Here is a 24,509-nt window from a genome sequence, read left to right as displayed (position 1 = left end):
TTTTTTAGATCTCACATCTAAGTGATACCATGCAGTGTTTGTCTTTCTGTGTCTTTCTTCTGTCATGGGACAGAATGTCTTCCAGGGTCATCCATGGTGTTGCAATGGCAGGATTCCCTTCTTTTTTAAGACTAATTAATATTTCAATATCTGTCTCACCTTTATCTCTTTAGTCATCCATCAGTGGACACTTAGGTTGTTTCCATATCTTTGCCTACTACAAATAATTGTGAATTCAAATAAATAATTTGAATATGAATTATTAATGCTGCAGTGGACATAGGGGTGCAAATAGGTTGTATCTGGTTTGAAGGAAACTGGGGACTTAAGCTACAGCACAGGAGATCCTTGGCACAAGCCAGCTGGGCCCAGGACACCCTTGCTCTGCTCAGTTTCCCTCCTAAGGTGGCCTCCTCACCGGGGAGCAGGTACCTCAGGGGCTGTCAGTGCTGTCATTGCCAGGTGAAGGCCACATGGAGGGCTTAGCAGGTGCCTGGGGTGCAGTAAGCTGTGCGCCTGTTATTTGCCTTATTTCTATAAAAGCTACACATTTTTGAGATTGATGAGAGCAAAGGGCTCTTCTGCTTTCTTATAACTCATTTGCATCACAAAACTCTCATCTTTCCTTGTCTCTCATGGTGAGAACTGATGAACTCATGCTAAACTGAGAAATCCATAGCTTCTGGTTGGTGGAATAAGACCAAGTTCTTGGCACCGGTGTCTAAAGGAACCAGGGAAAGACCTGCAAGTCTGGGTGTGCAGTGGGGAAAGGAAGTAATGGAGGGAATTAATATCTCATTTATTGCACTGGAAAATCAATACACAGGGCTGAAACAGATTAAGAAGTAGCAGGGACAGTATATTATTTAGAGATGAGGAGAGATCTACCAGGAGCAGCACCTTGAAGACTTGGACGTGGTTGCACGTCCTCTGCAGGTGAGAAGCAGAGTTGCACATGCACTGTTGCAAAGGTTGTTCACTAGTTAAGCAACATCAATACCATATGGTCATATATGGTGGCCTTAGTGTGAGAGATGCATTATTTTTAACCGCATGCTTAATAAAAGTTTTTTTTAATTATATAGAAATAATATTCAGTGATCCTAAGATCCAACTGGGTTTTGCACTTTTCATATTGCAGGTAACAGAAAACCAGTGTGTAATCAAGTCATCTTCCCACCTCCTAAAAAGCAAGGTTTTGTCATATTTTGCAATTCAGGCACCTAGCAGGATGGTTTGGCTTCAGGCAGGGTTTGGATTCTGGTTCTCAAATGATGTCATCACTCTTATTTTTCTCTTCATCTCTTGTCCTGATCTTCCCTGCACATCAGCTTTGTTTTTGGTGGCTTCAGCTCCATTTCAGGCTCATATCCTGCAGCAAGGATTGGTGGTGGCCTCTTTAGTTTCTCAAGCTGAAGCTCCAGTCTTCCCTGGGATGGGCCAGATTGGTTTGACTTGAGTCACATGTGCCTCTGAGCCAATCACTGTGGCTAGGCACCCCAACACGGTTGGTTAAACCTGGGTGTGACACTCCCCTGGTACCTGGGGGTGGCTGCCCAACCACAAAGCTTGAGATTGGGGGAGGGGCAGGCCCCCAAACAGAAGCAGGTACACGGCATGAAGTCACCTGTGTGCACAGTGGTTACAGTCAAGGATTGGGTGCATTGTGTGCGTGGGGGGGCTTGTGTGCACTGGCTGACTCAGCCTGGCTGCACTGGCTGTGGGGTGCTGGTTCTCAGGAGTGGCAGGCGGAATATTCCCGCCCCTTTCCACGACAGGAAAGCAGCTTCAGGGGGCAATGGGAGCCCCAGGGAGGACCAGCTGTCTCTGTGGCTTGGCCCACAGGCCTGATCTGGACCTTGCAAACCTAGTTTCCTGTCTCAGCGGCTGCCAGGGGAGCCCTTTATAACAAAACCCAGTGAAAGCCGTAGTTCCATGGCCAGGGTCTAAAATAGCCTGTCCCCGAGGATTCCTGCAGACGCCCTGGTCGCCAGCCTGCTGAGACCCAAGGCGCAGACCCCTTATATTAAAAATGATGATAAAAATAGCTAGCATGTCTTTGTGCTGCTCTGTCGCAGTGTTACCAGCCTTATCAAGTCAGACCCGTGTGTCTGATGCACGCTGTTGAAACTGAAATATGGCAACTTGGGTGTTTGGAGAGAGCAAGTTCATGGAGGCCAACAAACAAGGAGGCAGAAGAGGAAAACACTCAAATCTGCCTCCCCATTAAGAAAGGAAATGAGGACATTTAAGTCTGGGGGGGCCAGGGTTGAGAACAAAGGAGTTAAATTTTATTGGCTGAAAAGCAGGTTGGGGCAAAGAAGTGGGGACTTGGCTGAAGTTCATTGGCTACTTGCAGGGCACTTCATCCCTGAAAATGTGGGGAGAGGATTGCTTTTCTTCAGATAACTGGGGTTTTGGATTTCTGTTGGTGCTTCCCTGCCTCTGGGTAATCTCCTGGGGGCTCGGTCTTCAGCCCTGAAGCTCAGCTCAAGGAGGTTCACTTCTTCTTGCTCAGGCTATCAGATAAACCATGTCTGTAAATACCCACCTCAAAGAGAAAGTTAGATATTTTTTTTTCTTTTGTGCTCTCCGGGTCTGAGAGCAACTTTACCATTTAGGCTTCCTTTCCTAGCTCGGTCAGGTTAAGGGGGTGGGTACAGTTTTTCTTCCAAGATGATAGGAGGAAACAAACCAAGGCATGGTTAGTAAGTGGCAGAGCTAGGCTTGAACTTGGGTCTGCCTGACTCAGAACTCTACCCACGCGGTGCCGCTCCATAGAAATATTTTCCCAGGTGTGTTGGGGACTAGGAGGAGGAGGTGGGGATGCCCGAGTGAGGGGGCAGGAAATCTGTTTAGAGAACCCTCAACTTTTGGGATTTGTCTTGGGAGCTGGGGCCCTGTTCCTGGTCTCAGGCTCTCTGGCCCAGGTTAGGTGGAGGTTGTTAGGAGACTTGGTGCCCTGGCTGGTGTTGAAACAGTTGTCTTGGGGCTAAGTTATGGGCCAGTGGGGCCTCCTTGTCTAGAGGACTCCAACAACCTCCGGGTGCCCAGTTTTCATGGGCAAATATGGAGTAACTGCCAAATTAGGACTCTTAATTGAGACCACAGTTTTCCTAGGCCGACCTTACCCAGGCATCAACTTGTCATAAGAGACACAATGTGATTTTTTATGATAAAGGAGAGAAGGGGCTACTGGGCCAGATCAAATGAACAAGTAATAAGGGAAACAAAATAATATTATAGTAAATCATAAATAACAACATCTGAAGATGGTGAGTCCAGGACTTTTTTGCACCACATTGATGGAAGATTGTGCTGCCCTAGGCTCCCTCTATCTTGTGGTTCTGACATCCTCAGCACATGGCTTCCACCTCATGGCTAAATATGGCTGCTTCAGTCCAGCCATCACACCGACATTCCAGCTAGTAGGAAGGAGGGAGAGCAGAGGAGCTCCTTCCCTTAAAAATCCCTTCCCTAAAGTTACATACAACCTTTCAGTTTATATCCCATAGGCTAGAACTTGTCACATGATTCCACCTAACTACAAAGGAATCTAGGAAATGAAGATCTGTTTCTGAGTGCCCATGTGCTTAGCTAAAAAGCAGTGATCCTGCTAGAAGGAAGAGCACAGCTGTAGGGGATGACTAGCAGACACTACCACAGTTGTCTTAAGAGCAAATTTATGACCACTGAAATGCAATAAACCAGATCTTACTCACTCAGTTATGAATACATACAAGTGTCTGCCCTGTACGGGGCGTTGTGCCAGGAGGGTCACAGCTGCTGGTCTGTAGCTGTTTTGTTTTCCCCGGGCTGATGAGAATGTCAGGTCTATGGTGGGACATGGCCAGGGGTGAGGCCACATCCCACTGAGCTCTTCTGACAAAATGGGGAAGTTGGCAAGGTGAATTTACTTGGTCAAGGTCACCAGCAGCATAGCCAGGATTCATACCCTTGGCAGCCTGGCTCCCAAGTCAGGCTCTTAACCACTGCACTGCACGGCCCGGAGGAGCAGGCCAAGCTATGGTTGTGACCCTTCCGTGGCACAGCCTGGCCCCCAGGGGGCAATGACTAGGCACATGCTACCTCGGTCAGCAGGAATTATGGCCAAGGACCGACCAGAGTGCTGTAGGGGCTGGGGCAGGGAGCTGCCCAGAGAGGAGAGAAGAGGGCACAGGACCTGAGAATGTTTGATTAGGTGATTCACACTGGACAGGCCAGTGGCCATGGTCCTGCCAGGAAGGTAAGAGACAAATTCAGCATTGACACCTAGACCAGTGATTTTCAAACTGAGTTAAGAAATAGGTATGGGTAATAAGGGCCTCCCCAGTGGCGCAGCGGTTGAGCGCTGGGTTGCGAAGCTGCCCGCAGCCCCTGCAGCGCCGGTTCAATCCCCAGCTGCTCCCCTCAGCAGTGTACTTGGGTCCTTCTGCCTGCTCTGCTCCCCGCTCTGGCTCTGGCTCTGGCTCTGGTGAATTCTCTTACCCTCCCGCACTTCTGACTGTACCCAGTGCATGTATAAATAAATAAAAATAAATCTTTAAAAAAAAAAAAGAATAAAAGGGAAAAATACATAGAAGAGTAGACTTGAAAATAGCAGAGTACATTGTACAAAGTAAGATTAAGAATAGTTTCCTGAAATTTTGATTTTATGTTGTATAGGTGTATAGTGGGTTAAAATATAAATATATCTTATGTTGAGATACTTTTTTTTATTTTTTTAAAGATTTATTTATTTATGCATACAACAGCTGGGGTACAGGCCAGACATGTGGGTGGGGGGGTGAGAGGATTCACCAGAGACAGAGTGGGGAACAGAACAGGCAGACTGACTGAAACGCAGTGCTAAGGGGAGCAGCGGGCAAGTCAGGAGAGGTCTGCCGTGCCATGTGGGTTGCTCCCTGGCTGGCCAGGGATATCGAACTTGTGCTGCAGAGGCTGCGGACAGCTTCATAGTGCGGTGCTTTACCCCTTGTGCTACCAGGGAGGCCCTCAGGAAGTTTTCATTGAGCTTCAAATGTGCTTTTTCTTTGAACACTAAGAGGATCACCAACTTGCTTTTTACATTTAACAGGGTTTCTTGGACTATCTTTTTTTAAACTTATTTTTATTGAAATATAATTTACAAACCTACAATCCATTTGGTTGAAGTGTACGATTCAATGGTTTTAGTAGAGTCACCCCCCATTAGCCATGGTTTCGCTTTCCTGGGTTTTAGTTCCCATCAACCACAGTCCAAAAAGATGACACAGACTGCACTGCCGTCACTTTTTAAAAAAAAATTTATGTATATTTTACATCATTGTTCATTCTTGTACAATGTTTGCTTTTCTCAGGTGTAATCCCCATAGAATTTCCACCACCAGTTCACCCGTGCTCCATCACCATAGTCCCTTGTGCTCCTCCCTCCCTCCTTTTGATTCCTCTCTCCCCCTCCCCTGCAAAATGTCTCTGATTTATAGTTGCCGGTTTATTTTGGTTTTGTTTTCATTTTTATTGTGTTTTTTTCCCCTGATCCCTTATTTGGTTCCCCTATATTCCTCCTATAAGTGAAACCCTCTGATATTTTCCTTTTCCCTTCTGGCTTATTTCACTGAGCATAATCCCTTCTAGCTCTATCCATGTTGCTGCTAAAGGCATGAGTTTATCTTTTTTTTAAGATTTATTTATTTATACAAGATCTGGGGTACAGGCCAGAGGTGCGGGAGGGTGAGAGGATTCACCAGAGACAGAGCGGGGAGCAGAACAGGTAGACTGACTGAAAACGCCCACGACAGGAGAGGTCTGCCGCGCCGTGTGGGTATCTCCCTGGCTGGCCGGGAATCAAACCCACGCTGCAGAGGCTGCGGACAGCTCCACAGCGATGTGCTCAACCCGCTGCCCACTGGGGAGGCCCAAGTTTATCTTTTTTGATCGCTGAATAGTATTCCATTGTGTATATATGTGCCTCACTTATCACAGCACCTGGTCATTGTTCTGCCCTGTTCTCCTGCTCCCCTCACAGGACCATCAGCTTTGCATTCACCCAGAGACTCTGGCTGTGCAGCGCACCCTGCGGGTAAAAGGGGCGCCCCCAGACCATGGCAGAGGAGGACCTCATCTTCCGCCTGGAAGGCGTGGATGGCTGCCGGACCTCCCGGGATGGCCACGACAGTGATTCTGACGCAGACAGCGATGATGATGAGGGTTTTTTCATCTGCCCCATCACTGAGGACCTGGCGTCACACCAGAATGTCAATTCCAAGGTCAGCAACTACTATGGGGACCTAAGGAAAAGTGAGCTTTATGGCTCGAGCAGCTCCCCGGCAGGCTCCTTCCACTTCAAGGTGAGTGGCCCCCCAACCTCCACCCCAGCTTACCTGCCCCCTGGGGTGGGGACTGGGGATTGCTGGTTGAGGTCTTCCCTGTGTTTCAAACCCCAGAGGATGCTCTAAATTCTGGATCTGAGGCGATATGCCTATTAGGCTAGAGGATTTTGTTGAGTTGAAACACAGTTTCATTGCTTGGGAGTAGTGCCCTTCAAACTCCTGCTTGGGACCTACTACTGGGTTGTGAAAACCTTGACTGGCTTTTTAAGAAATGGAACAGAACAGAATAGAAAATATTGGTGAGCAATATTGTGCAAATTGTGAAGATCTTGATTTTTTGGAACATCGTACCTACTGTCGCCATGACCCGATGGGTCGCCAATGGCCAGCTACTCAGAACATACCTGTTGTTAAATATTTTTATTTCATCCCAATGTATGTGTATGTGGGCCCAGGGCATGATGAAAAATGTTGTTTTTTATGTGGGTTGCAGTTAAAAAAAAAATGCCACTTGTAGGGTTCAGCATCCTTCCTCTAGATGAGGGAAAGGGTGTTTATTTTGTTAGGACTTAGACCAGGCATAGCTGGCATAAAGGAACAGGAGAAAGGGACTTTTGTATCACAACCAACAAGGAAATAATTAAGAATGCAACACTGTTATCCTTATTGGATTTAATCCCCGCCAACAGTAAGTATCTGTTAGTACTGTAAGCGAAAACACTATGGCCACTTTGGGATTTGAAATGGAAACCATTCTTCTCTAACTTCAGCATTCATTTTTAGAAAACGAATCATTTCAGCTCTTGGCGACAGTTGGGAGAGTTCGGCTGAATTACCCTGGGAAAGGCAGCTCAGAAGTAGCCTCACGGGCCCCCTGTGAGGTTGGGGGGCCCCTGAAGGGTCAGGTTGCACCTTGCCCCACTTCCCTGTCCCCAGCGGCTTCTGAAACACACGCCCTGCCCAGGGGAATGCAGCCTGGAGAACTGTCTGTTCCTTAGGTCAGGCAGGCCAGAGACGCTGATTCCAAGGAGGCCTGCACCAGGGGATAGAGTGGCCTGGAGGGGCACAGAGCAGCCCACACAGCCCCTGGGCTCGAGGGGCCTTATTATAGTAAGCCAGGAGTGGCTCTGGGGACACAGGCAACAGATTGAGGAACTAACTAGAAAGCAACAGGATTGACTCTCTCTGTCTCACCCCTCCATCTCTCTTTGCCTGTTCTCTGTTCTTCTCAGGCCCTCAGCCTACATGTAGACCCCCCAGAACCCCAGCATCCCCTCATTACAGGTGGGCCCATGTGTAAAAACAGACTCGACCCTCTCCAGCCCTATTCCAGGGGAAGAAATGTGATGGTCTCAGCCCAAGCCAGGTGTCCCCCATCTTTGGTCCAGCAAGCTCTACCAGGCACCGGGTGGGAGGTGGGGGTCACAGAAGAGGGGCTGCTTCCAGGGAAGGAGGGTCCTGGTGGCATCTTGGGGGTAGACCCCTCAGAAGGACTCTGCTTACAACTGCCTGAACACCCAGATGTGCACTCAGAGCCTGGCTGGGGCCTTTTGGCAAACCTTAAGTGTGCCCAGGAGCTGAAGGGTCTCAGACACGAAGACAGAGTCTCTGCCCATGGAACACAGTGTGGTGAAGCCTTTAGAGGAAACAAAATGAGTGACCCACAAAGGGAGGTTTGTCTACAGGTGTGACACCAGAGCATGAGTTTTGGGGAGCAGGACTCTGTGGGCTGTTCACTCATCCCCAGTGCTGGGAGCCATGCTGTGCTTCATTTGGAGTCAGTGACAGACAGTATTTACCTCAAACATAACCCACTGTGGACCATTCCATAGTAGGTTATTAAAAATGCATATTTATAACTTAGATCACAATTCCATCTCCAGGTTCATCCTCAACCAAAGTCTCCCTGTTACAGTGCAGAATGAGGGGCACCCTAGAACCCCTAAACCTGCCCTCCACATCAAGACAAAACATACTCTAGTGCATAAGGCCTTTCATGGAAAGGAGCTTTAATTAGTGTGCAATAAAGAGAAGAAAAGGCAAAGAATAGATAACATAGTTTCCAAATCAAGCACCCAAAGTTACCCATCCCCTCGAGGGTAGATGCCCATCCAAATAGGGTTGGCCCAAAAACAGGGCCACTGAGGCCCAAAAGCTTGCCACAAGTCTAAGACACCTTCTGGTGGGGACCCATAGGAAAGGGGCCAGACAAGTCTGGAAGGAAATGAGCAATATCAGAGTCCAGATAAAGGCTGCCATTGTCAGCCTCCCCGCGGGTCTCTCACCCACGTCTGTTTCAAGTGTCTCCTTCAATGTCCCCCAAGTCGCTGGTGCAAGTCCAAGGCTGAGACACAGATGCAGCCTTTTCACATGTCTCTCTGCTCCCTGCGCTCCTCCAGGCCTCCTCCTTGCTCTCCATCTCTCTGCTTTTTCATTCTCCAGCTTCTCCTCCTCCTCCCTGCTCAGCTCCACCCTTTCTTGGGTGGACCAGGAAAACTAAAACTTCCCCTTTCCTTGGGGACCACCTTGTTACATCCTCATGGTGGGTACTATTGGCATCTTGGCATATTCCTTACTGGAAGGGACTGTCCTTTATATTGTAGGAAATTCAGCATGCCCTGGTGCTGACTATCCTGCTAAATGCCATATTTCCCCTCACTTATTGTGATGACCCAGAATGTCTCCCTGATGTATTTGCAAAGCCGGTTGATGGGGTACCGCCCTCATTTGAGAACCAGTACACAAGTATTTGTGTAAGTGCTCGTATTTACATATTAAAACATGAGCTTTGCAGTATTGTTTATCATAGGGAAAAAATGGACACAACTCAAATGTCCATTAGAATGGGTCTATTGAAATTACAACAGAATGCTGCATTTACTTTAAAGCAAAAATGATATTGCTATGTGATTTGACTTGAAAATAGCATGTAGACACACACACACACACACAATTATATGGAAAACCTTTGGTCCAGAGCTGGTCCATAATAAGGACCATCTCTTCTTATTTTCATATGCTGTTTTATTTTGATATGCTATTAAGTAAAAAAGCAATTTAAAAAACACAATCCTGGGCCTCCCCGGTAGTGCAGCAGTTGAGCGCTGGGTTGCGAAGCTGCCTGCAGCCTCTGCAGCACTGGTTTGATCCCCGGCTGCTCACCAGCCACCGGAGGAGGGTCCCACATGGCGCGCAGACCTCTCCTGGCGCCCGCTGCTCCCCTCAGCAGTGTACTTCAGTCCTTCTGCCTGCTCTGCTCCCGCTGTGGCTCTGGTGAATTCTCTCACCCTCCCGCGCTTCTGACTGTACCCAGTGCTTGTATATATAAATAAATAAATAAAATTTAAAAACACAATCCTATTTTTATTTCAAAAAATACATATGCACATGTAATAGTATGTGCATCGCAAAACTGGTGGAAAAATTTGCATCCAACAATTCATAGTGAAATGTAATTCCTCTCTGGAGGAGAGAGTGCCATTAGGGGAACTTTGAATACCTACACTCTATGTATTTTTTAAACATTTGGAATCTTTTTAAACTAATGTACATATTACTTGTGTGCAGAAAAAGATGTTTTCAGAAGGAAAAAAATGGGGCCTCCCCTGGTGGCACCGGGGGTTGAGCTCAGCGCTGTGAAGCTGTCTGCAGCATGGATTTGATTCCAGGCTGCCGGCCAGGGAGCTACCCACATGGTGCAGCAGACCACTCCTGTCATACCCGCTGCTCCCCTCAGCAATGTATTTCACTCAATCCCCCTGTTCTCCACACTCTGGCTGTGGTGAATCCTCTCACCGCCCCCCCACCCCCACCCCACGTATCTGACCTATACCCTGGTTCTTGCATGCATGAATAAATAAATCTTAAAATTTTTTTTAAAAAAGAAGGAAAAAAATAAAACAGCATGGTGCCTGCTCTTCCCCCAAACTAGCAAATCAGTAAATTTCCCCTTTTTAAAGCTCATTGCCGGACAAGGCAGTTCCTAATCCTCCGGCAGGGTAGGTGTGCCCCCTGGTTTCCCGGGGTTGCTCCCGGGTTCTGTGTAGCCCACACCTCCCCTGGCTTCTAGAATCGGCTTCTCTTTTCATGAGGTTTCTCCTGAAAACTCTTAAAGCTAATGTCTCAGTCTGTTAAACTGGCAGCCCCAGGGCCCTGAGGACCCACTTTTCAGCTTCTGTAACTGTCTCCTCTGCCCTTCCTTCTTGTTCCTTCTGGGGGCTCCAGCAGACCTTTTCTCCCTTTGTTTTGCTTTTTTTTTTTAAAGTATTTATTTATGCATACAAGAACTGGGGTACAGGCCAGAGGTGTAGGGGTGAGAGGATTCACCAGTGACAGAGTAGGGAGCAGAACAGGCAGATCGACTGAAATACACTGCTGAGGCGCGAGACAGCAGAGGTCTGCTGTGCCATGTGAGTTAGCTCTCTGACCAGCCCTGGTGGCGCAAGGGGTTAAGATGCAACCTATGAAGCTAGCTGTCTGCAGCTCCTTTGTTTTTCTTTTTAAGGACAAAGTTTTAAAAGTAAAGTGAATGAAACCACTTGAGATCAAGATGCAAAGAGAGAAATTCAGTGGAGTTTGAAAAAAAAGACCTTGCCAGAGTTGCCAAAACACTTCCCTGGATCAGGGCAGCGCCCAGCACAGATCTCTCTGCTCCAGTTCTCTCTTCATGAGTGGCCTTCTCGGCTTGTGGTCAGCCCTGACTGCTCAGCCAGAGGTGCGTCCACTGGCCTTCCCTGCCCTTGGCAGAATGACCACTTAAACCCAGGGTGGAGTCCATCCTCGCTGCCCTCCTGGGGAATAAGAAGTAGGCTCTGTGGCTTCCCTGTTGCCCGTAGCAACTTCAGAGGGAGACAGCAGCCCAGTTTCCAAGCCTCTTGGAGCTCCCCAAACCTGGTGTGCTCTTTTATTTACTGTTGCCATAACAACTTGGTTGTCAACTGGCAACTTGCTAGTCAACTGGCATTCCCCCAAGGGGGCACTACCCCGCCTGTACCTGGCATGTATTGTGAACTTCATGTTCCCTCACTGTCAAGGCCAGTGCCTTCCTCCCGAGTCCCCGGGGGATGGTGGCCTCCCTCTCCATAGAATATCGGGCAGCCAATCAGAGGATGTTTATAGTTTATCATGAATGTGGGAAAGTGCTTCTGTTCAACTTAAATAGCAGAAAATGTTCTATGTCTGACACACACACCACACACATACACACACCCTGAGCCTGGAGGGAAGTACATCAACCTGCCAACTGGGATTATCTTTGGATTAGGACTGGTTACACCCCTTTCTAGTCTTCTGTCATTTCTCCTTTTTCTAGAAGAAACATATGAAACATAAGCAGCATATCTATGTTTTAATTCTTTAATAAAGTAGGAAATTTTAACTCGAGAAATTATTTTCCTGGCCAGAGACTATCTTGGAGGTCCTTCCATGCCAGCACATAGAGCTCACTCATTTTTAAAATTTTATTCCATCCCATCATGCACCTGGATTTATTTAGCCCCCTTGATAGACACTTTGGTTCCTTTTGTTTAGGATTTTTTTTTTTTTTTTTTTACAAATAGTGATGTAGTAAATCTCCTTATACATATATCTAAGCGAGCCTTAAAAATGCATATATTTTATAATAGGTAAATAATACATGTACTCGGTAAAAAGAATTCCAACTGTATAAATGGTAGACAGTGAAAAGTAAGACTCCTGCCTCTGATCCTTGTCTTCCTGGGGGCTATTCTTCCAGAAATATTCCTTATACTGTTTGGAGGGGACCTTCTGTGTTTCACAGAAATGCTTACCACAGATCTCTACTGCACCGTGGCCTCTGGCTTCCCGTTTCTGCACATGTGAGCTGATAGCAGCTACAACTTTCGTAACAGGCCCCAGGTTCAGGCAGTGGTGCCTCCACACACTGTATATGTATCAGCTCGTTTATTCTGCTCTGGGGTCCGGAGCACCCCGAGGCGCTGACACCTTCACCTCCTGCCCTGGTGAATGGTGGGGCCATGTCTGAAGGTGCCCTTTCTGAATATATTTTGTGTCATCTTGTTATTTTGTGTTTTTGAACCACTGGCCTTCATGTCATTGTGTGGAAGCATCGTAATGTCTCTGGCCAGTCCCCCGAGGCCAGGTAGGAAGGTTGTTTCTAGTCTTTTACTACTGAAAACCACACTTCTGTGAGCATCTGGTGCTGCTGTGCAGGGGTGCATGGGCCGGGTGAGTCCCCAGAAGTGTAGTGGCTGGAGCGAATGTTTATGGGTTTAGAACTCAGCAGTCTCCCTGCCCCTGCCCCCAGCCATGGCACGTCTGCTTCCCACACCCTTCCTGGCAGACCTCGGTGGTTGCCTCATCTCTCGAAGGGCGGTGTTCACAAGTTGGTCAAAGGGCAGTTATCACCTAGGAATGACAGAGGAGCTGATGACTCACTGGGGAGAGACATCCCCGTCCACCCCCGGAAAACCCCCGGACAAAAAGCTCTGTGCATACCAGACGAGGTGAACCTCTTTGTGCTTTGGGGCTTAATTATCTGCAAGTGAAGCCTAGACATCTGGTCCAGAAAGCTTTCGACCTCCAGCAACACGAGGGCCTGTTGGCAGATGGAGGACACAGAGAGGGACGTTGGCATCGGGCAGTGAGCCTCTGTCTGCAAAACAGGAGGAGGCTGAGGAGACTGGAGGGTAGTGCTATTGGCTGAATAAATAGGCTAATAGTTTTGATGATAATTAGTATAGGAATTAGTGACCTGGGGTTTTCATAAAAAGGGACACATAGCCATGATTAAATAATAAAGGCTTTGGTTCTTCAAAGCCCAAGGGTACAAAATAAAAATAAGGAAAACCTTAATCATCATCAGTTTCCTGGACTGCATCGGGGGAGGCTGGATATGTGATAACGTGCTCGCACTTTCTTTGCCTCATAGGACATTGTGGCTGTCGCCACGTTTTCCTATCACTCTTACTGTCACAGCAAGCAAAGCCCTCTGGGTCTTACATGAGGAAGCTTTCAGCGGCTCCCTAAGGCCCCTTCTGGAAATAATCACTGTTATACTCGCCAAATAGATGTTATAAAATATGTTTTTCTGTATTTACTCAAACTTGAATGCTGCCATTATACCCAGCAGTGTACACAGTTATCCTTTGTTCTTCAAAAATCATGGTCGGGGCCTCCCTGGTGTTGCAAGGGGTTAAGGCTCAGCACTATCAAGCTATTGTCAGACACTGCAGCACAAGTTTGATCCCCAACCGCTGGCCAGGGAGCTGACCCATACGGCACAGCAGACCTCTCCTGCCTCGCCCCACTGTTCCCCTCAGCAGCGTATTTTAGTAGATCTGCCTGTTCTGCTTCCCACTCTGTCTCTGGTGAATCCTCTCACCCCCTGCACCTCTGGCCTGCACCCCAGTTCTTGTATGCGTAAGTAAATAAAATAAATCTTTAAAAAAATAAAAAAAAATACAAATCATGGTCATGTTACCAAGCTTATAAAGTTCCAAGGGCTATCTGAAAAAAGCCTGCAATGATCTACCTCAATGTCAGTTGTGGTTTTCAGATGAAGGGAAATGGGGAGACTCTGGGGAGGTGGGGACACCTCCACAGAGGCTGGAGGTAGCACACCAGCTTTTCAAAGAGTCACAGGAGGCTGGGTTGCCTGTACCAGAAGCTCCTGTCTGCACCTGACCTTCCCTTTGCCTTTGGCAGGAAGCCTGGAAGCAGGCCATCGAGAAGGCCAAACATATGCCCGACCCCTGGGCTGAGTTCCACCTCGAAGACATTGCCACGGAGTGTGCCACGCGTCACAGGTCAGCAGTGTGTCCGCCGATTGCTATAGGTCCCCGGGTCTGGAGGAGGCCTCAGGGTGGGTCCCTTCTGCTCACAGTCAGTGAGGCCCAAGTCCCCCTGGGGTCAAGGAGAAGGGCTAACTCCAGCTAATACCTGAGCATGCGCGCATGTGCTCAGACCTCACAGTGGTCCGAGAAGTTACATAGTGACCATCTAGGCTGAGCTGTGTTGCAGAACAAACACCCAGGGGCTGGAGGCAATGGAAGTGTGTTTTTTGCTGGTATGAAGTTGGGTGAGAGTGGAGCAGCAGCACTCGTGGCCCCTCAGGGATCCAGACTGGGCAGTGGTCAGCTGGGCCTATGTGTAGAGTAGGCTTGACCCCCATAGCATCAGGGAGCTCAGGAAGGTCTCTCACCTTTATCCAGTGAGTGACAAGGTCATGTTGTGGGCCCTGAGCCCTGAGTGGGTCCTGTTCTCCACAGGTACAATGCTGTCACCAGGGAGTGGCTGGAAGATGAGGTTCTGATCAAGATGGCATCTCAGGTGAGCAGAGCCTCTGGTCCTGGAGGGCCAAGTGGGCGTTTTTCTCCCTCACCCACTTTTTTTTACTTTTCTAACTTCGGGTGGTTTGTGGTACAGACAGAGCTGTGCAATCATCCTGGAACATTCAGCATATCCAAAAGAAACATCTGTGAGCAGTGAGACCCCAAACCCCTCACCTCCCCCCAGCCCAGCCCCAGGCAACCACTAATCTTCCTTCTGTCTCAGTAGATTTGCCTGCTCTGGACACCCCACATCTTAATCACATAGCACATGTTCAAAGCTTCTTTTCAACGCTCTCGTGGAAAATCAGTTGACTGTGTGTCTATCAGTTTTCGAAAATTGCAGGTCACCACCTACTACTGAGCTGTTAAATGAATTCAGTGGGTTGCAAGCAGCCTTTTGAAAAAAGGAATAGACTAGAAAATAGAGTACTTCCTGCATAATAGGGTAAGGAATGCTTTGTGAGGCTTCTTTTAGTGTATCACACAAGCAGAAACGTGTAAGCCTGATGAGTTTCACAAAGTTGAACACGTGGTGTAGCCAGCACCCAGGTCAAAACACAGCCCACCAGCCCCCCAAGATGCTCTCAGTGCTATTACTCTCCCCCCGAGGATAAGCACCAACCACTCGGAATTCTGCCAGCCTTGATTCATTTTCCCTATTTTTGCTGGAGCTGTAATTTGTTCATTCTTGTTGCTATGTAGCATTTCATCAAATGAACAGAAGTAACTGATTTATCCATCACACTGTTGATGACATTTAGGTTGTTTGCCCCCTTTTCCTTTACAGACAGGGCTGCAAAAACACTCCTTGACCTGTGCTGTCTCCCCCTCCCCTGTCCCATAATATCTGCCTTCCCTGGGTGTTCTACTCAGCTCAGGTAGGGGAACAGGATGATCTAGTCATCCTTGCAGCCTCGGGCTGGAAGTTCTATCAGACTTGGTGCCGGGGTAGAGGAGGGAGGGCCCAGGGATTTAGGATTCAGATGCGATCCAGGGCACCCACTTATGGGTGAGGTTCAGGGGGAACATCTCCTGGTTCAGGACTGCCTGTGGGTAGGGTGTGGGGGCTGATAACCCCCATCTGATGTCTTGCAGCCCTTCGGCCGAGGAGCCATGAGGGAGTGCTTCAGGACGTAAGTGAACTCCCCTATGCTTGGGGACCAGCCCAGACTCAGGCTTCCCAATATCAGGGCATTGAGACATCCCTGACATCTCCCAGAAACAAACAGCTACTTCTGCTTCTTGCAGCCGAGGCTCCTCTCATTTGTCTCCCTGGGACCCCATGTTGGCTGCAGGAATGGGGAGTATCCCACCGATCTCTGCTCTGGGGGTTGAAGGCCAAGGGATATGCGATAGGAGATCTTTAAAAAGTCCCTTCCCCAGCTCTTTGAAGGGTGCCGTGGTGTGGGTTGCTCACCCACCTGCGTTTCCTTCCTGGCTCCAGTCTGCCAGGTCAGCCAGGATCTCCCTGTCCTGAGGACCCAGGGGTGAGTCCCCAGTGAGCCCAAATGCCCAGGTGCCCGGCTGCCTCTGTCCCCAGGAAGAAGCTCTCCAACTTCCTTCATGCCCAGCAGTGGAAGGGGGCCTCCAACTACGTGGCCAAGCGCTACATGGAGTCCGTGGGCAGGGACGTGTACTTTGAGGACGTGCGTCTGCAGATGGAGGCCAAGCTCTGGGGAGAAGAGTACAATCGGCACAAGCCCCCCAAACAGGTGCGTGGCAGACTTCCCGCCACTTCCTCACAGCAGGGCAGCCGGGGACGGTGTCTGGAGATGAGGATGATGGTCACAGATTTCCTTCTTCACCATCGTAACAGTAGCTAGTAACCACCATTCACGGAGCTCATGAACCAAGTACTTGATATGCAAAGAGTTGTTTGTTCTTAAAAATAGAGCTCTGATGTTTAAGGGTGGAATGTTTTTATCTCATTCACAGATGGGATCTATTAACCAGGATTTTTGTTTGCAAATGACAGAAACCCACTGGATGGGCTTCATCCAAAAAGGGAATGTACTGCCTCTGTAACTGAGAGACAGTCTAGCTGCAGGCATGGCTGGAACCAGGACCAAATTGAGGTTGTAGCAAGTGTTCAGGTCACTGTAACAAAATAGCGCAGACTAGATGGCATATAATAAGAGATGTATTGCTGGGGAATCCAAGATCGAGGCATCTTTCAGCGGCTTTCATTTTTTTTTTTTAAAGATTTATTTATTTATGCATACAACAGCTGGGTACAGGCCAGAGGTGTGGGGGGTGAGAGGATTCACCAGAGACAGAGTGGGGAACAGAACAGGCAGACGGACTGAAATACACTGCCGAGGAGAGCAGCGGGCGAGACAGGAGAGGTCTGCTGCGCCATGTGGGTTGCTCCCTGGCCGGCCAGGGATATCGAACTCGTGCTGTAGAGGCTGCAGATTGCTTCATAGTGCGGTGCTTAACCCCTTGTGCCACCAGGGAGGCCCTCAGTGGCTTTCTGATGAGGACCCACTTTCTGGGTCATGACTGCCACCTCTCACTGTGTCTTGCTTGACAGGAGGCGGGAGACATCCCTGTGGGGTCTTTTATAAGGGCACTAATCCTATTCATTGGGGTTCCACCCTCAAGACATAATCACCTCCCAAGTTCCCACCTCCTCATACCATGACCTCTGAGGGTTAAGATTCCAGAGAGTGAATCTGGGGAGGGACACATTTAGACCACAGCAGGGATTTTCATTCTCAAAGAAAAAGAGGATTCTGGGGGCGATCAGCAGTTTCTGCCACAGAGAGCTAGAAAGTGATGGGGCCAGGAGGGGACCCCAGTCTGGCACCCAAACCCTCTGCTCTGGCCACTCACCAGAGGAGGGTGCTGGCTGGGCGCTGCCTCCGCCTGACCCCCGCCCCCACCAGGTGGACATCATGCAGATGTGCGTGGTGGAGCTGAAGGAGCGGCCGGGCAAGCCCCTCTTCCACCTGGAGCACTACATCGAGGGCAAGTACATCAAGTACAACTCCAACTCGGGCTTTGTCCGTGATGACAACATGCGCCTGACGCCGCAGGTGAGGCCCCTGGAGGGGAGGGTCCTGTGGGTGTGGGGGCCACACCCCCACTGCGTGGAACTACTGAAGAAGATCCTGTAACGGGACACCCATCACCCCATCCAGTCTCAGGGCCCTTCCTTTGTCATTTTCTCTGTCCAGCTGTTTGCAGAAAAAGGCCCCCACACAGGCAGAGCTGGGGTGTGGCTGCCTCTCAGAGCAGTGCCCAGCCAGTGCCCACACTGCCCGCTACCTGCTCCCTTGCAGCCACCTTTGCCTTCCCATCCCCACAGGCCTTCAGCCACTTTACATTTGAGCGCTCCGGCCATCAGCTGATAGTGGTAGACATCCAGGGCGTGGGGGACCTCTACACCGACCCGCAGATCCACACCGAGACGGGCACTGACTTCGGAGATGGCAACCTTGGTAGGCGGGGAAGCTGGCTGTGGATTCTGCACCTCTCCTCCCTGATTGCCAAGTTCTTTGTACAGCCAAGAAAATAAGCCCAGAGGATATGTCATGCCCCCCAAATCATAGAGATGGGCCCTTGGGACATCTCACCCCACCACTTGTGCCCGTTTTATGCCTGCTCCTGCCACATTTGTGGTGCCAGGCACTGCTTGCCCCATCACTAAGCAAAGTCCCAGACGCTGCTGCCCTGTCCACAGGTGTCCGGGGGATGGCGCTCTTTTTCTACTCTCACGCCTGCAACCGCATCTGCAAGAGCATGGGCCTGGCTCCCTTCGACCTCTCACCAAGAGAAAGGGATGCAGTGAATCAGAACACCAAGCTGCTGGTAGGTGCCGGCGTGGACCTGCTTGGGCTGCATGGCCCAGCTGCTGCCAGGACCAGCCCTGCTTCCTGCGAGGATCTCAGCCCCATCAGAGCCCCCCTCCTCCCAAGTCAGTGCTCGAAGCCCTCCCAAGTGATCCCACTAATAGAGCACCTAGGATCTGCTTGATTTGGGCCCAGTTTTGACCTAAGTGAGGAGACCAGGTGTGCAGAGGTAGCAAGAAAGGTGCATGAGGTGTGTGTTTGCGTGTGTTTGTTTGGTGTGTTGATCGGTGGCTGGACTAGAGTTGGTCCTGGCTCTCCGGGCACCTTGCTGGGTCCAGGATGTGCCTACCCCACTCTCACTATGTGGACCAGATACAAGAGAATTTGGCAAAGACCAGGCTGGGATTCTCGGTACAAGGACATGTATTCCCTAGCTCAGGACTGCAAAGCTCTTCAGGGAGTGCTAGCTGCCAGGCCCTTCTTAGAGGCCTTTGGGTTAATCTCCCTGACTATTTTTAGATTTTCTGCCAGTCCCTAAACAGGCATGTATATCAGAGCTATGGCTGAAAGAGCCTCCAATCTGGGGGCAACAGCAAACAACAGGAAGAGTTCTCCTTGTTCCCCAGAGGGTGCTGTATGACCTGAGTGTTCCTGTTACTCTCCCCAGCAATCAGCCAAGACCATCTTGAGGGGGACAGAAGAAAAGTGTGGGAGCCCCCGAGTCAGGACCCTTTCTGGGAGCCGCCCCCCTCTGCTCCGCCGCCTGTCAGAGAACTCTGGAGATGAGAACATGAGTGACATGACCTTTGACTCACTCCCTTCCTCCCCGGCCTCAGCCACGCCACACAGCCACAAGCTGGACCACCTCCGTGAGTGATGGGCTGGCCCCTGGTCGTGATTAGAGAGGACGGGCACCAGGTAGACTTGCCCTTAGGTTAGAAAGTCAGACACAAACTAAAAAGATGCATGGCCCAGGTAGCTGTGTTGGGGAGTTCCTTTAACAGACTTTCAAGACTCAGGTCATCCAAATGCTATAAAAACAACCCCTATAAAGGAAGAGTTGTCAAGGGGATGCACTTGAAAAACAATATATTCTGAATATTCTGAATCCAATGGACATTGTATATGATACCCTGATTTTCTGGCAAGCAGAGGTAATATTGGTCCGCTAATAGTGTGAGCAGGCCCATTAAGTAAACATTCTTACATTGCCCTTATTAGGCTAAGGATCCTACATGATAAGTGCTTAAATTCTAACTCCCCCCCCCCACACACACACACAAACCCTATTGTAGAAAGCAGGGTAACATTTCTAGCAAAAATTTTATACCAAAATTTGACAAGGCATCAAAAAATAAAACCACATTCAAACCTCACTTAGATCTCTCCAATGCAGAAATTCTCAACAAGACACTAACAAATAAGACGTGTAGTATCTCAAGCAAATAGGCTGTCATGGTCAACTAGGCAGGCATCTGAGGACTGTTCAACTGTAGGAAGTTGATTACATCCCAGAGGGGAAAAAAATGATCATTTCCAAAGTTAAAGTGACAGTTTGCTGATGATGTGGCTATGGCATCTGCAGACTAAGGGGGGAGGTAAGGCAGACTCCAAGGTTTTGGCCTAAAAACCTCAAAGGATGAGGTGACTGTTCAGCTGGGAAAGCCCATGGGGGGAGCAGAAGGGAAGGATTTTGGTGTCAGGTGTTAAAGAAGTTGTCCAGACACCTCTGGAAGGCTCAGCTATGGTCTGGAGTAGGAGTCAACGAACTTTTTCTCAAAGGGCCAAGAGCCAGTATTTCAGGCTGGCCTGCACGCAGCCGTAGATCATACCTAAATGGATGACTGTGATGTTCCGGAAAACTCCATGGGCATTGGATTATAGCATTCATCTGATTTTCACATGTTACTGAATCTTCTTCTCTCCCCCCTCCCCGGCAAAACTCGAATGGTTGTAAAAAACATTCTTAAAAAGCCAAAATCTAAATCAACCCAGCCCAGAAGATGAGCTGGATTTGGCTCGTGGGAGCTCGAGGCAGGAGTCAAATGGGAACCACAGGAGACGGCTGGTTCTAAGCCATCCCAGGTTTCACTTATAGCAACTCTTTGGGTTCTTGTACAAATGGCTGTTCTTCCTTTACCACCACGCCTCCTGGAGGGCTGACCCGGGGGCAGGCATATGTGCTGATAAAACATATCACACACATGTACCTGGATGATACAGCCATCAAGCTGCTTGCTCAGAGCCCCACAGCCAGCCAGGGCAGACGTGGTGGAGGGTGTTTTCGAGGAAGACCTGTAGCCCCCAGGTGCACACAGTATTCTCCCGTTTTTGCCCTTTCCTTTAAAAATATAAAATAAAAAAGGCTCAGTGGCAGGTGCAGGCAGCTCTAGGCTGTACGTGGCCTTGGGAGCTATTCCAGCAGTGGAACCAGCTCATTGTCTACATTTTCTCCCTGCCCAGATTGGCCTGCTTTCGGCGACATGGACAACATAGCACCCCGAGACCACGACCATCTGGACAACCACCGGGTGAGTGGAGAGGGATATGGGGGAGCAGGGCTGGGAGGAGAGACTCACTCCCAGTGGGCACTGAGGGTGAATCTTCAGATCCAGAGGTGGGTGCTCCAGGGCTGCAGATGAATCACAGCCTCCTGCCCAAAGCAGAAGTTTCCTCTGGATCCATTTCGATCCTTAGAAGATAGAGAAGAGGGAATCCAGACTATGCAACCTCCTGGTAAATGCTGGGCTGGGCCCTGGGGTGGTTTGGCCACAGGGGTGTGGACACTGTCTGGGCTGGAGGGGCTGTGCTGGGTGTCAGATGTATCACTTACAGCACAGTCAGCTGTGATCTTCCCAGGTGAGATAAACAGGACAGGTTTCCTGCAGCCTCTGGGTAACTCAGTGGTAAGAAACTGAAGACATCATGTTTGCATTCAGACAAATACATTATGGTATCAAATTAAAAATTAAAAATTAAAAAAATTAAAAATTAAATGGTATCAAATTAAAATTTTTTTGGACAGAAATATTAAGCCACGTGCTTAGTCTTTCTGTGATGGAGCCAGGGTTCAAACCCAGATTTTGCAAAAATACCATGCTGCTGGTATCTGAGCTGCACCCTCAGATTACTTCAAAGGTTGCAGTTCACTCTTGCCTGCTTTTCAGAGTTCTTGCATGGAAAACATAGATGAAAGAACAGCTAGTGACATTGTTGCTATGGGCAGACATTGTTTAAGGGCTTGATAGCTATTCTCGTTTTTTTTTTTTTTTTTAAGATTTATTTATTTATGCATACAAGAACTGGGGTACAGGCCAGAGGTGCAGGGGGTGAGAAGATTCACCAGAGACAGAGTGGGGAACAGAACAGGTGGATCTACTGAAATATGCTGCTAAGAGGAGCAGTGGGTGAGACAGGAGAGGTCTGCTGTGCCATGTGGGTAGCTCCCTGGCCAGCTGGAGATCAAACTCATGCTGCAGTGGCTGTGGACAGCTTGATAGCACTGTCTTCAATCCCTGTGCCACCAGGGAGGCCCCAGCTATTCTCATTTCATCTTTACATGCCCTATGAGGTAGCTATTTCTTATTCCCTTTAGAATAGATTTAATCGAGAATTAGAATAAATTATAGAATTTTAGAATAGATCATACATGCTCATGGCTCCAAAGGAAAAGATACCCAAGATTAGCACAGTGAGAAGTCTCGCTGTCACCCATCCCTCAACCACCTGCTCTTTTTTCTTTTTCAAATTGATTTAATATTGGATTATAACATTAGAATAGGTTTCAGATATATAGCCTTTTAAATCAATATCTGTATAGACTACCTTTGTTTGTCACCACTGCATCTTAGCCCCAGTGGTAGCAGCTGGTTGGGTAGTACCTCATTAGCCCTGATTTACGGGGAAACAGGCACAGACAGGGAAAGTCACTCACTCAGTGATGGAGCCAGGGGTCAAACCCAGGCTGCCCAGCCTCAACCACCCTCTATTGCTGTGTTTGGCTGCTTTACAGTCCCCACCTGGAGGTAGGTCTTCTCACCATTTCTCAGATGAGTAAACTGAGGCTTGGAGGGGGTGGCTGCCTCGCCTGGGGTCCCAGAGCTGGGAAGTGCAGAGCTGGGGTTTGAATAAAACTCAGCGTACTCAGTGTGGGAGTGACTCCAAAGGTCATGGGCTAAGCAGGGGCTTGGAATTAGGGGTGGGGTGGGTGAGCCGGGGCAGGGGGAGGGGGGGGTGTTGTGTTTGTGTATGCAAGAAATTGGCTGCTTCCAGATAAGAACTCTTATCCCATCTCAAAAACAGCCTTCACTCAACACATTGAACCCTTCTATTTGGTTGTCTGTAAATTATACTTCATTTAAAAATTGAAATATTAAAAAAAAAAAAGAACAGCCTTTCAGATCACATAAAGCAAAGGCTGTGGGGAAGGCAGTGGGAGGGAAGTCTGTAGGGCTTCTAGAAACAAAGGCAGCTCCTGGGGTAGAGGGATCACTCAGTGTGTTTATGTAACTCCCATCTGTCAAGAACATGATCAGGGTTTTACATTCTGTTGGTGACATTAGGCTTCTTGAAAAATATAGTTATCACTGCTACAGCTAGAGTTCAATCCCTGGCCAGGGTGGTGACCCACATGGTGCAGCAGACCTGTCTCACCTGCTGCTCCCCTCAGCAGTGGATTTCAGTAGATCCACCTGTTCTGTTCCCCGCTCTGTCTCTGGTGAATCCTTTTACCCACCCACCCCAAACCTCTGGCCTGTACCCCAGTTCTTCTACACAAGAAAAAATACATAGTTACTTAAGTAAAATAGTAATGGTTTATGTAAAGAAAAATAATGAGAAGTATGAATTCACAAAAGTGGTTTTAGCTGGAGGGGGAGGTACACAGGGGGTCTGAATTTTGACAGCAGGGTTTTAATTCCTTTAAAAATAAAAATATTTAAAAAATCCCAAAACATCTAAGCACTATATAAAAGAGAAAAAAACTGAAGTCATGGGGGCCCAGAACTGGGTGGTAGGGGCACCCAAGTTCATTTTTTGTATTCTCACAATTTGATATGGGTGTTTGAAATACTTCTTAGTAAAATAAATAAGGGGGGCGGGCAGTGTTAACCGAATAGTGATATAACTGACATGCAGATGTGCCAGCACTCAAGGCTGTATCAATTGCTGAGCTTCTAAGTGATCCCAGATCTCCTTTCAGAGCTGAACATCCATCTAGAAGAGTAAAGACTATGTCCAGTGCCCTCTGCCGGTGCCTCTGCTTTGGCAGAGGGCAGAATTGGAGTGAATATGCGGTCACCCATGTGACTTTTGTCCATGAATCACATCCCCTAAACCAGCCTTTTTTTCTTGCCTATGAAAGTGGTGCATCACTCTTCATAACAGCATTCAGCACAATGCATGCTCAGGTGACCCCTGGCCTCGTCCTCAGCCCTCTGAGTTGGGCTGGAGTGAGTCCCCTAAGAAGCCAAAGCTGTGAGGTTAAGCAAGTGCCCAAGGTCACAGCTGGCAAGTCACAAAGCTAGGATTTGAGCCCAGGTAGTCGGACTCCAGTGCCCAAGCTCCTCACCACTACTTCCTACTGCTCCCTGTCACCCAACCAGCAAGGCAGGAGGGAAGTGAGGGGACTAAGGAGAGGACACAATGGCTGTGCTGTCTCAGTGTCACGACCACCAGGTACTCAGGGGAACACTGAGACCCTAGGACCATCTTCTCTCCACAGGACTCTGAGAACAGTGGAGACAGTGGATACCCCAGTGAGAAGAGGACTGAATTGGACGACCCAGACTCCCGAGAACACGTAGGGAGCCCCCCTACGTGAAATGGGAATTGAATGCCCTTCCCCTCATTATCAGAGAGAAGGGGGTGGGGCAACGTGTGGGTGGGTGGTGAGATCATAACAAGGAAATTAATGAATAATGCCATTTCAGACAAAGCTAAGTGCAGGGAACTGTGGCTTATAAGAGGGCGAGTATGGGGGATTAGGCCCAAGGTTAGAAGTGGTGGATATAGCTCAGGGCGAAGCTGGGGCTTCTGGTCGCTAAGCAGAGGGGATGTTGGCCCAGAGGCCAATGGTGCTGGTGAGGTGGGAG

The 24,509-nt window shown here is 48.9% G+C and overlaps 1 protein-coding gene across 1 annotated transcript in view; it reads left to right on the top strand.

Annotated features, from left to right (window-relative positions):
• The window catches only part of EEF2K (eukaryotic elongation factor 2 kinase), a 40,766-nt gene that overhangs the window by 4,929 nt on the left and 11,328 nt on the right, over nucleotides 1-24,509 (top strand). Inside the window, exons 2-12 of the mRNA XM_037507434.2 lie at nucleotides 6,008-6,329; nucleotides 13,998-14,098; nucleotides 14,561-14,621; nucleotides 15,719-15,756; nucleotides 16,164-16,335; nucleotides 17,512-17,661; nucleotides 17,934-18,066; nucleotides 18,309-18,436; nucleotides 19,085-19,286; nucleotides 20,881-20,948; nucleotides 24,140-24,217. Coding sequence (XP_037363331.1) covers nucleotides 6,084-6,329; nucleotides 13,998-14,098; nucleotides 14,561-14,621; nucleotides 15,719-15,756; nucleotides 16,164-16,335; nucleotides 17,512-17,661; nucleotides 17,934-18,066; nucleotides 18,309-18,436; nucleotides 19,085-19,286; nucleotides 20,881-20,948; nucleotides 24,140-24,217 — 1,377 coding nt within the window. The 5' untranslated portion in view covers nucleotides 6,008-6,083. The remainder of the gene's footprint in view (nucleotides 1-6,007; nucleotides 6,330-13,997; nucleotides 14,099-14,560; nucleotides 14,622-15,718; nucleotides 15,757-16,163; nucleotides 16,336-17,511; nucleotides 17,662-17,933; nucleotides 18,067-18,308; nucleotides 18,437-19,084; nucleotides 19,287-20,880; nucleotides 20,949-24,139; nucleotides 24,218-24,509) is intronic.

The sequence above is a fragment of the Talpa occidentalis genome, unplaced genomic scaffold (assembly GCF_014898055.3).
Source record: "Talpa occidentalis isolate TD23 unplaced genomic scaffold, MPIMG_talOcc4v2.1 talOcc4.12, whole genome shotgun sequence".
Lineage (NCBI taxonomy): Eukaryota > Metazoa > Chordata > Mammalia > Eulipotyphla > Talpidae > Talpa > Talpa occidentalis.
The sequence above is the reverse complement of the archived record's forward strand: the minus strand, read 5'-3'. Positions and strand labels throughout refer to the sequence as shown.